The sequence below is a fragment of the Gymnogyps californianus genome, chromosome 6 (assembly GCF_018139145.2).
Source record: "Gymnogyps californianus isolate 813 chromosome 6, ASM1813914v2, whole genome shotgun sequence".
In the NCBI taxonomy this organism is placed as follows: Eukaryota; Metazoa; Chordata; class Aves; order Accipitriformes; family Cathartidae; genus Gymnogyps; species Gymnogyps californianus.
In genome coordinates this window covers 17993018-18005380 of record NC_059476.1, presented here as the reverse complement: position 1 = coordinate 18005380, position 12363 = coordinate 17993018, and the positions used below count along the sequence as shown (strand labels likewise).

Below are 12363 nucleotides of genomic sequence, written 5' to 3'. Positions count from 1 at the left end.
AAATCATCTGCAAAAGATGATTTAGCCATCTTCAGATGGCTAAAAATTACTTTTAACAGATTCCTGCAGTCAAACTCCACCTATGAAAGAAGTCGTATTTAATGGAAATGCCTCAACACATCAAATAGAGTGGGTCACCAATTTCCCTCATTGCAGTGTGCATACAGTAATGTGCTACAGTGGAGAAGCACAGTTTAATCCTGAATTATACTGGTCCAACAAACTAAAAGGAAATATTCAAATTTCTTAAATGTCAAAAATTTCAGTTAACGTAACATTGTGAGTGTGAAGTAAAATGATCTGAACTCTAGAAGTTGTCATTTTTTCAGTTTCTGTTCTGCAGATAATTGAAATCTTATTTTTGCCGCTAGGTTTGGTCACAATGCTGGAACTGCCTGCAGGGTTGAAACTCCAGATTTCACTCATCCTTTAAACAGAAAGCAAAACCAATGGAATTCTTAGGATATTTTAAAATGTTCCGGTTATATCTTGTCTGGCCTGTTACAACCCTGAAGATGGTTAGTCAGGATTTTTGATCAGGTTAAATGGTTTTCCAAAAGTAAATTCACCAAAAGCAGAACTAAAACTTGATTCCATTACTCTTGATTAACTTTTTCAACTGTTGACTTACCAGAGCTTTGCTTCTAAAGACTATCAGACAGCTCTCAGAGATAATCAAATAGCAGAGGCATTTTCCAAGGTGAGAAACAAAGCCACTAAAACCAATACTGACTGTCAAATAAAGAGGTATTTATAGCAATTTTACCAATGTGAGAACTCTTTTCTTCCCCCTCTTGATAATCTAATGTTGTTTTCCAACACTGTTATGACTGACACAAGCCATAACGGTGTGGAGGGCTTTTTTGCAACGTTTAATGATTGTCATACTTGCCTTCCAAAAGAAAAGCATCTATCACATTATAATGTAGCGTGCAGCATGTAGGTTTTGAATGATTCTGTAAAACACAAAACTGTTTTGTTCTTGCATCAGCGTATCACTGGGTACCTGCAATGTCATATTATGATTTAATACCTAGTACTCTGCACAGCTGTATGGGGTATAGTTTTAAACTAATGGTGAAAAACGGTTATGCCAAGTTTGCTGGAATGTTTTATTTTTTCCATGGCCAAGAAAATTAATTTATTGGGTTATTTGCTTGGCTATTGGTCATTTATTATTTGACTTAAAAAAAAAGTGCAAGTCTTTAGATCTAATTTATATTACTAGCTTTTGCTGAATAACTGACAGTCACAGGCCTAAGATGATGTCATTTGTGATTGCTATAGTTGGCAAATGCTCCTACTGTGGACAGTTATTTTGGCAAAACTACAATGTCACTAGAAGACCTAATTTTATTTGGAAGAGTGTGCATTTGAGGCAGTGGTGGAATAAGCTATGCCAGTGGCTGAACCATTTTGCCAGCACAAGTCGAATGAAACTATAGGTACTATATAAGCATAGCTAATCTTGTGAACAGACTATACTCTTACACTGCTACCTACATACAGAGATTAAACGAGGGCTTTTCACCATAGTTTCAATATTACTCTGCATCATTTTGTCCACTTTGCCATATTTTCATTTAAAACACAGGTAGATCACAGTCACACTTAAACACGCTTTTCTATGAACAGCATCAAAGGCAGGGAATTCTGTATGAGAATAATTTACTATGTGGCAATTTAGGTTAAAAAAAAAAAATAGTGTTTTTTGGGGGGTTCTTTGGGGTTTTTTTTAGGGAGGCTTGGAGATTGGTCCAGGCAGGATGACATAGCTGGAAAGAAGGATGATGAGCAAGAAAAAAAAAAAAAAAACAACAAACAAAACCCCCAACTTTAAAGGGATTGTTAGAACTAAATGCTTGTGCAGACGGAAAGGAAGAAAGGAGGACAATATAGGTGGGGCGGAGGCTATGCTATGCTGAAGCAAGGTCAGAGGGAGAAGCAACAGGAGGATTTGGCTGGAGAAGTCACACTGGGGGTGAAAGAAGAGATTTTTACTGGGGGTGAAAGAAGAGATTTTTACAGTGGTATTTGGGGAAGTTTGCATTTCGTATCTCATTCCATTCCAAAGTCCAGAGGTGAGAGAGATTAATGAACTGTTTAAGCTGACAGAAGGCTAGAGGAAATAGAGATTATACAGCTTTATCATTTAATCACAATCCCATGCTTTGTATGGCAAACTGGACCTAACAATCCTACAGAAAGAACTTTTGTACTCATCAGCACAGCAAACACAGCTGGTGACCTCCTTGTCCCCCCGTGCCTGTGAAATTCAACTTTAAAGACTGCATACCATTGGCACTGTGATTTCACGTGACCTTACATTCAGCCTACATTTTGTTGGCCTAAAATGTGGGTGCACCACAAAAGCTGCTGTCGTGACAAAGTGTTACTGTGCAGTGGGAAGTTGTCAGGAGAAACTGGAAGCCGAAACAGAAGGCTGCTGCAGGTGGCAACGGGTGATGTCCAGAAGACCTTCACGGCTGCTACGTCCTTAGGGCCTGAGGGCAGAGCCAGATTAGACTTTTGCTAGAAAGAGGAGAAGAACAGAGCAGGTAGAAGAGCAGAAGCAAGGGGGCCATGACTTGTGAAGAAGAGATAGCGATGAGCAACCAGAAGGGGATGATCTGGAAAAATCTCGGATGTGGAACAGCTCCGATTTGGGCATTTAGACCACTGAGCAGTGTACACGTAACTGGGCATTTGCATAGCCTTTCCTCCAAAGTCTATGTAACTAGAAAGGGGAAAAGATGTTAAACTTGGATGTGGACTTTGGTGCCCAGTTCTGTCACGGGGAGCATTCTCTAGCTTACTTTGAAACTCCAGTTTCTTTCCTGCTTGAGTTTATTTTTGTTCTTTTGTCTTGTTCAAGTCCATTGATGCAATAAACTATGTTAAAATTTGACTTGAAAAAACAGATTAAGTTTCTAAGTCTATTTAGTACAATTAACTATTAACAGGAATTAGTAGAACTACTGTAATAAAATATTTTCTTACAGTGCAAAACTAATGTTCAGATATTCCCCATTCATTTTCTCAAAAAGTAAATATTCCCTGTGATAAAACATCCTATACATAGAAGGTATCAGTTTACAATTAAGTATTGTTTCACTCCTAAATGAATTAATTTTCTGCTTATACACTTTCAAGAGGAAACAGTACCAGAAAATCCTCTAGTAAACAAAAGACCTAGTAGTTACAGTCAAGCTATCTCTATTAGTAGAAAATTAGTGAAGACCATAAATACCTTCAAATTTCATAGACAACTAACAGACATTCAGGCCTTAAGGAAGCTCTTCTTGATTTTAATAGAATTAGGACTTAAACCCTGCTGTTTAGCAAGGGATGTTAACGCAAAATATTGCAAATAAACTGACACACTTGTCCAACCTGAGAAAAAAAAAAAAAGTCAGTTGCTTTTTTTCCACTTGCTTTTCATTTGGGAGTTAGGGTTGGAGATAGTGATTTTAAGTTTTTTTGGGGGGGTGGGGGGGGGTGGGAAGAACTGCTGCAAATTAATGAAGTCATCTGAAATGAACATGAAACTGTGCTCTTGGAAAAGTCTGTTTGCAATCTGGAAATTGTTGGCTGCATGACCTTAGGCAAGTGAAAGCATGTGGTACACTTCTGGTTCATGCCACGGTTTGCCCATCACTGCAGTGGTGATAGTAATGATGCCTTTGAAAAGGACTTTGTGATACACAGCTAAAGACAGCTATGAGCATAAGGTCATTATTAAGGTTTGTGGTCATAATAAAAAAATGCAGCAAGTCTGAAGCGATGCTATAACAGAGTCATATATAGCAGCTAGAAATTATTTAAAGACTATGAGCCTATGATTCCTGGTCTAAGTTGAACCACAAAAGAGTCTGCAAGTTTAGCGCTGTATCTGTTGAGTTGCTAACTTACTGTTACCTTTGCCGCCTACCATCCCTGATTATGAGTGCACTGATTTATGTATACATTTGCAGCATAAATTTTTTTTCTGAAGTTCAGGCTGAAATCAAGGCACACTAGAGCCTGCCATGGCAGCATGGCTATCGCTCCTGTATTCACTCCACACTTTAGAAAAACCATTCAAAGTACCAAACTATTTGTATGCACCACATAAATTAATTTATCTCATGGTAAATAACCAAGCCTTGGAATTCGTTTTTCCTGACTATATGGAAGCAATTAGAACACACAATGTACTCTGAGGGAATACTTGTATAATACTGTGCATACCTTATAACAAACACTATATAAAAATAATACTGGAATTCCATGAAGTTCCAGCATTCCTATCCAACTGATATTAAAGTTAATTGAGTGCCTTAACTGCAAACAATGTCTGTACCACAACGTGGTAGTTAAAGAGGCACGTAAGAACACTTGTAGTTCTTATTGTTGCAATAAACAAACAAATGGAATATGTTAAGAATTCAGATCTGACGTAAGACTTGCTAATGCAACAAAAAGCTAGGTCTGGTAGGCTCAAATATACCCATGGAGAATAGATGAGCTTAGCAAAACCACATAATATCTAGTTTTTCAGGTCTACACTTAAAAAAATCAAAAGCTCTACTCTCAGACACTGACTCAACAGCAGTGCTACTTTAATTTTTGCTGCTGCAAAGCAGAAATTTTAAGAAAGCTGTCTTTAGAAAAATGTGAACTATAATTACACCAATTGAAACGATGTTTGGTAGGAATATTTTTCAGCATTGCATCTTGACATATGGAGGAAGGTAGGTTTTTAACGTAACCATTTTGTTTATGTAACGTTCAGTACAAACTTGGAACCATCTATGCATCTTCCATGCAGATAGGAGGCTGTATCAGGAAATCAACTGCACTGTCAACAACTCACGTAGCGCAAGGGGGTATTTGGCTGTTTCAAAGAAGGAAGAAAAGGCTGCTGCCATGTTATGCTGATGTCTTCCTATATTTACACATCTCTCCTACATTTATACTATGAATACGTACTCATGGGAAGTTCTGCCTTAAGTTTTTAAAATCCTGATACTGTAGTAAGACCATGTAGCCAAATATCCAGGTTTCTGTCTAAGGAGGTATTTTGACATGCTCAAATCGAAGCATACGTGCACTTCCACTGTGTGCAGCGAGAACATTCACACATTTGAGAAATGTGTGCTCCTATGTTCCTTGCGCAACTAGAGTGAATTGGCCATGACGAGGAGAGAAAAAGTAGCTTTTAATACTTCAAGATAATACAGGAAAGCAGAGCTAACCTCCTCCTCTTCCTTATTTTACAACAATATTAAAGCTTCGGACAAGATGAAGAGTGTCACCCAGTGTAAAGATGCACCAGGGGTGTGATGGCTGCCTTTCTGGTTTAGGGCTTTTGAATCAGTTCACAAACAAGTTGTGGACCATTACAACCCTCACATGTAGACCCCCTCTGTATACTTGAGAGTAATCCTGCTTTAATTGTTTGTAAAGGTGCAGAAGATGCATCCCAGCTACAATTTTATCACAGCAGAGAGTGTGTGTTTTATTTCTTTATGTACCAGTAACTGTCTTGATGGCATCAAGCTTTCCATGGTATCACTCAGCTTATTATCTTAAGATAGCTAGTTCAGACCAACGTTGAGCCCTGACACCATTTAGACCATTTTAGACTATTTAAGGTGATAAATTGCAGACAATGAGGAAATTCACTGTCTTCTTCCCCCTGCCCATTGAGCCTTCCACAGAGTTCTTGCCTGGGCTGTAGGATGCAGTCTGCTAGGCTTTTATTAGGTGCGCCTGGCTGAGGAATATAAGGGTCATTGCAGCTCTTCTAGTCCACACACCCTCCTGCCAATATTTCAACAGTATGGAAAGAGTAGATATCAAGAAATGCCATTCCATCAAAATTAGCTTTACAAAGGATTATTCTGGTTTGCATGAAGGCTTCTGGGGAGAGGGAGAGAGACTTGAGAATGGTTTATAAATTAGTATCAAGTGCTTAAGTATGAGTTATTTTAGGAAAATATATTTTTCAGTATTTCTTATTTTTCAGGGGAAGAAAAAGTTTCTATGCTACTTTAATCTGAAACAGAACTTCTTTTAACTATTCAGAAAAAAAAGGTCATGATGAAAGAGCCTTGAGGTGCCAGCTCCACCAGCACACCAATCGAGTCACACTAAAAATACTTCAGTAATGGTCAGCTTCTGCTTTTTTCCTCTCAAACCCTGTATTTAACATTGTTCTCCTTCACTTAGAACATTTCCCGTTTTCCAGTTCCCTCTATTCCAGCAGTTCTTTCGAAGATTAGGAAATATTACAGAATGTAACTGCAAAAGCCATCTTCATAGGACACTCTGATTAAACCATTAAGCAATTAATTAAATTTTTCTAATTTGCATAAGGCTCATACATCTTAGTGAGTCAAAGACTATTTTCTTACAGCTTAGACACTTCAAAAATATTCTTTTCACTGCAGATGAAGCAGACGCATACTTGGCTTTGAAATCTGTGTCAGATTAATTGCTCCAGACCTGTATTTACCTTCCGCACTTCCCTGTACCGCCCTGGCGACCAGCAGTAACTCCGTTTTGCTCTAAAACTTCCGCCAACTTCCTTGTGCCCCTCAGAGCCTCCCAATCCTCTCCAATTCCAGCGCGGAACGCGGCTCCCTGTCACCCCTCCCCGCCCAGCTCCGTGCCCGCAGGAGCCCCCGCGCGGCCCCGCTCCCCACTCGCGGAGAAGACCGAGAGTGGACCAGACCCTACCTGAACTTCTCCCCGGCCGGCACGGTCAGCTTGTTCAGCTTGTCCATGCTCCGCCCTGCGTCGGCACCCACCGGGACACGCTGCGCTCGTCCCCACCCGGCACCTGCCGGCGCGGCCGCTTCCTCCGGCACGGCACGGCACGGCACGGCACGGCACGGCACGGCACGGCACGGCACGGCACGGCTCCCTCCTAGTGCCGTGACTCGGAGCGCGGCGGAAACTTGTCCGCCAATAATGCCTCCGCCGCGTTACATCGCGGCCGCTGCCGTGCCGAGCTGTTGAATCCTCTCTCCGTCCTACCCGCAGGCGGTAGCAGAGGAGGGACGCGGTGCTCGGTTGTGCCCGGCCCGGCCCGGCCCCTCCCGGCCCCGCCGCCCGCCCCCGCCCCGTCCGGCGGCGCGCACAGGTGGCTGCGGAACGGGGAGCCGAGGTGGAGCCTTTGGAAATGGAAACGCGAGGCCTCGCTAATCTGCTCCTCCCTTTAGACCTTTCGGCGTGCCTCAGGGAAGCACTGGCTTGGCCTCGGAGAAAAGCGAGCCAGCAGTTCGGATCCCCTGGTTTTACAGCGGGTTAGATTTAGGTAAGCTTCAGTGGGCTGTGGCAGGGCCAGGTAACCCGCTCTCAGCTGCGTCTCCAGCCCCAGGTGACTTTGCAGGCTGTGGGGACTGATGCAGGTGCTTGGCTCCCCTCTCCTCCCCACTCCTTTGCACTTCATGGTGAAGATGTGCCAGGTAGCCACATGCTGCCGTGGGAACTTTTCCCTTCCCAGAGGTTCTCCAGCAAAGCTAGAGAAAACTGTCCTGTTATCCCCATCATTTTGAATATAACTGTAAGGAAAAAAGGTTTCCTCACCCTGTTTCTTAAACTAAGGCAGGAGCAAACCCAGATCCTTCCAGGGACACAGGGCGAGGCCATTCCCACCCAAGATGTAGGCAGCTGATCTGTGTTTTGTGGCTCTGATATCTCTGAGCCTGGGATTTTTTTGCTTAGTCTTGGGCTCAACCATTTTTTCCTCTTTAAAGATGAACTTTATAGGCTGCTGCTTGCTTCTGAGGGGCAACGTAAGCAGATATTCATGTTCAGCCTTTATCCTGAAGTGCTGATTAATTCAAATTCTGCACCTTTGGAGGATGACTCTTGTCGCTCTCTTCCTGTTTCTTTGGCCTGTCTGCAGCTTAGCTTATAAGCTAAGGCTGCTCTAGGCAGGAAACCTACTCATTCTTTTTTTAAAAATGTACATCTGCATCATGTTAATATGTTTTGATAAGTACAATATCTTTTGAGGACACCCAAAGTTATTTCTTGGGGAGATTCTCATTGCCACTTAGGCTAGATTTTCACATGGATGTGTCTCCTCCCCAGATTGTACTGACTATAGTTTTTTCTTGTGAAAATGTAGCAGCAAAACAGACTTTCCTGGTTAGTGCAGATGACTCTGGGGAAACAGCCTGACACAAGATTTGTGTCTTTGATAACAGTATTGCTCTGATCTCGGCATGGCTGACGTTTTTGGTCACCGAGCTTTCGACATGGAAATCACTTGATATTTGCATACAATATTTCTCTAGGGAGGGCCCATAGTGAACAAATTGCCCTTTTTGGGGTATCTTATAAAGTCTGTGGGCTTTAAGAAATAACGTAATAACGTTGAATGTCTTTTACTACACAAAACTTTGGAATTCCACCCTGCATTGTATCTGGTTATGAACTGGACACCTTTGCAATTTTAATCCCTAAAAGTTATTTTGAAAATTAAATTAATTTTGAATTAGTTAAAATTAACACTCTGGCAATGTGAAGAAGTAGGTATAAATAAATTGCAATGTCGCTTTACTTTTTGCTTGTATAATCTTCCCGCTATATCTAAACGTGTATCAGAATACGGGATTTGCTCAGTAGGCTCATGCAGTGATTTCTTTTACACAACAACAGCCTCTTGCCTGACTGTCACAGAAATCCCAGACCATTTCCCTTTGAGATCTTTGGTGGCAGCCTGTCATTTGCACTGCTGTGCTGGTTTCGCCTTGTTTCTTCCTGACTCAACAGTTTACAGGTTTAGTTTTAATGCTCTGCAGTGCCTGGTACAGAGGGTTTTCACGCCTGTCCTCACAGCGCTGTCACCTCGCTGCTCCCGGCAAGGGGCCACTGCTGATGCCTCATGCTCAGGGCAGTCCCCGAGTCCCCTGCGCTCAGGGCTTGGTGACAGTGCGGCTCACGCAGCATCTCTCATCCCTGTGATCTGCTGGCCCATGTGTTTGTGTAGCTGTGCAGTGAAACGAACTGGGGAAGGAGTCCACTACAAATAAGCTAGCAAAAAGTCACAAAAAAGGGGGTTTTAACTGCATTGGTTCCTTGATTTGATTTGGTGCACAGATGTTTGTGAGGGTGCAGCACGGGGTGGGAGGAATAGGGTGTGTGACTGCTTAGACTTGTACTACTGCCAAGAAGTTACTCCTAAGAAAGTCTCCATTGCACAGGACTTGTTCATGAGATCTTGTGGCACCTGCTGTGGGGCCTCTCCACTGGTCATACCTCAGCCTGCTTACTTCTTCCATGCACACACATAGCCCAATACACAGCCCTGCTTCACTTTAATATTTACAAGCACTCTGTAGCCAAAAAACCCCAAACCCTTTCCTACTACTCCATCAGGGCTTGTTTTACCTGTCTGGAAAGCAGTACAGGGAAAGGAGATAAATGCTTGTCCTCACAGCCCTGGCCCTCTGAATGCTTACACAGGGCATATCTTACTTCCCTTTATATCCACTCCTACCAAGACACACTGGCATTGGGAATTTTTCTTGGGGAAAAAAGAGTCATGGCCTTGAATTAGCAGAGGTCACTAGTACCAGGGGATGTGGCCTAGGCTGGCTCTCTTTGCTCATGCAGAACATGGGCAAAGAATAAATTAGCCCCTTCCTCCCCCAAAAGCACATACAGGACCCAGTATTCCACAGTTAACTTAAACCCAAGGCATCTGAGAGAGTGGTTTCTCCTGGCCACCTCGGAATATGCTGTTCTGGGAAACCAATGGAGAGTCAAGTGCAGGCAAAGTCCTGAAATTAAGAGAAGGAAGCCACCCTCCCTCAAATGTCAAACAAAGCCTTTCTAGTTACAGTGAAATTCTTCCTCTTCCCCATTTCAAATGTGTACATGCATCAAAAACATCTGGATCTAAACGGTATGGCCTCACCAGAAAATGACTACAGCCCGCTTAGCTCTTTCTGGTCTGCCTCCAAATCAGCCTATCTGGCCATCTACCCTGGTGTTGAGAAAGCTTGGTTGGGTGCAACAAGATAGGACAACCACTAGAGAAAAGCCTCAAATAAAGAAGAACACGCCCAAGCCCCTCCAAACAGCCCTAGGCCTCTTCTTTTTGCCCAGCAGGTGGTTTCGGAGTCCAAACTTCTGGCCCATATTGGACTGATCCTGTCTGTGTCAAGAGGGTTTTGTATAGTCCATACGGAGAGGAGCAAACCACAGTTTGCAGCTGGTGAGGAGGGCCCTGCAGACCTGCACCAGGGATGGGGCAGGTGAGTGGCAGCGGTTCCTCCATCCCTCCAGCATTACTCATCACCCCGAAATGGTGTCTCCGGGGGCCCAGGCTGGAGAGGGGGCCAGGGCCTCACTAACTCCCACTCCAGAAAACACCCTGCACTCCTCTTCAGGAGCCCTGGGAGGGCCTGGAGGCAGTGGCAGGTTTGAGCCACGCAGTGAACATGATGTCATGCTATTTTTGTAGTTGTAACCCTGGCAACTGTCCCTCTTTGACCTAATATGCTCATTTGGAGAATGCCAAAGAGGAACTGGGATTTGTTTTACCATGTGGGTGGCATCTTGACCACAGTGATGGTTAACACTAAACCCTCCTCCCCAGCCACAAGTGCCATTCTTGGCAGAGGGGGATTTGTTTTCAGGGATGCCTGTGCCACCTCCGTGCTCCCTGGCACATCTGGGGCCAACGGGGATGGTGTGGGACGCACGGTCACTGGCTGGCAAGTGCTGCTGCCCACTGAGACATGGCCTGGCAGCCTGGACCAGCCTGCGCTGCCCAGCTGAGGGACAGGTCCCAGGGGTGTGGGTCATAATGGTGTCGCAGGAGAATATATCTTGATGTCTTGGATGAGGCTTTTTGCAGAGGTGTTCCCACAGTACTGGTCTTCTGGAGCATCGTCATTCAAGCCCTTTACCTAAATGGTATTTTCTTATCTAATGTTTTAAGAACCCCCTTCTGAACGTCCTCCCCTTCCGATTCTCTTCCCCATCCCACCGGGGCGGAGTGAGCAAGCAGCTGTGTGGTGTTTAGTTGCCGGCTGGGGTTAAACCACGACAGTCCTTCACACAGACTGCCATTTTTGTGGTTACATAGACAGCCACTAACTTTATTTTCCTGTATATGGCTACAAAAGATACAGGATAAATTCCTGGCACCATTACTTAACACAGGTAATGCAGGATGTGCCAGTAAATTCCCTTGGCAGGATGGTTCACAGAATATGCATGCTTTTTTATTTTTATTTTTGATGCTCAAAATGCCATTGAAATTTTGGAAAAGACTTTCTAAATGCTTGGACAGATTTTCTAAATGCCACTGACTGTTGCAACATAATTTCCTCATTCCTGTGAGTGTTGTGGCTTAGTCTGGGTTTGTCTCTCTGATCCTCTCCCAATATGACTGTATAATTCTCCATTTATGCTCATAAATAAAAAGATTTTAAAAAGTAACTTATTTATCTTGTATTTTCAGAAACTAAAATTATTTTTTACCCCCTCTGCTATTTTCTGCTGTTTATTTCCCGCCAACTCATTCATTGTACATGCTGCCTCACTCTGGCGGCGTGTTCTGGTTTCTATTTAAGAGCTGTGAGGTCATCGAGGCATGGTCAAAACCAAACTCAGTGCAAGAAACTCTGTCCGAGACTGTGAGTATCCTACCTTCATTTGGTCAAAATTTGCTGTGAATTGCCAGATATTTCCTGTTTACTCAAGGTCCCAGTTTTCTGTACCCTATTGTTAAGATCATTTATGGTTTGACTTTGCTTCTCTGAGTAGATAGAAAACTCCTGTAGCACAGAAACACGGGATCAGAAGACCTGTCTGAAGCATTTTAGTCCTTGGTAAGTGGTGTTCCTAGATCAGAACAAGCATCTTCATACAGAGCTAGTCGTTGCAGAGAAACCTTTAGGCAAAATCCAGAGTTTGACTGCTATCACTGACAAGACTGATGGTTTTTCTTGGCTGAAGGTTTCTCTCTGCCTCCTTTGATGACTGCTTTTTCTGATTTCCACTGAAATTAATGCTCTGTAGTTTAATACCTTCCAGTACAGGGTTTGTATGATGATTTTGGGTTTATCAGGGATTCCTACTGAAGCTACTAATATCACTAATATTACAGTGTTAAATGTTATATAAAATATCAGCTGTACATATCTTCCTTTTAAATTCATAAGCTTTGATGCTAACACCTTTTTATGGAGACCATTCATGCCATTGTCTTAATGCGGATTACAGATTATGACTACGTTTAGTCTAGGGAACCTAGGGGCCTGTTTGAGTCCCTGATCTGGGTTGGCAGCTGAAGCCACATCCTGCCTGCATAGCGGGGTGAGGCTCAGTGATGCAACAGCATCTGCCCATAGC

At 43.2% G+C, this 12363-nt stretch overlaps 1 protein-coding gene across 2 annotated transcripts in view; it reads right to left on the bottom strand.

Moving 5' to 3' along the window:
* Positions 1 to 6987, bottom strand: part of BLNK (B cell linker) — a 51021-nt gene extending 44034 nt beyond the window's left edge. For both annotated transcript variants that reach the window (XM_050899212.1, XM_050899213.1), the window contains exon 1: positions 6724 to 6987. In XM_050899212.1, the coding sequence (XP_050755169.1) occupies positions 6724 to 6770 (47 nt within the window). In that variant the 5' untranslated portion in view covers positions 6771 to 6987. The remainder of the gene's footprint in view (positions 1 to 6723) is intronic.
* Between the last annotated feature and the right edge of the window lie 5376 nt (positions 6988 to 12363).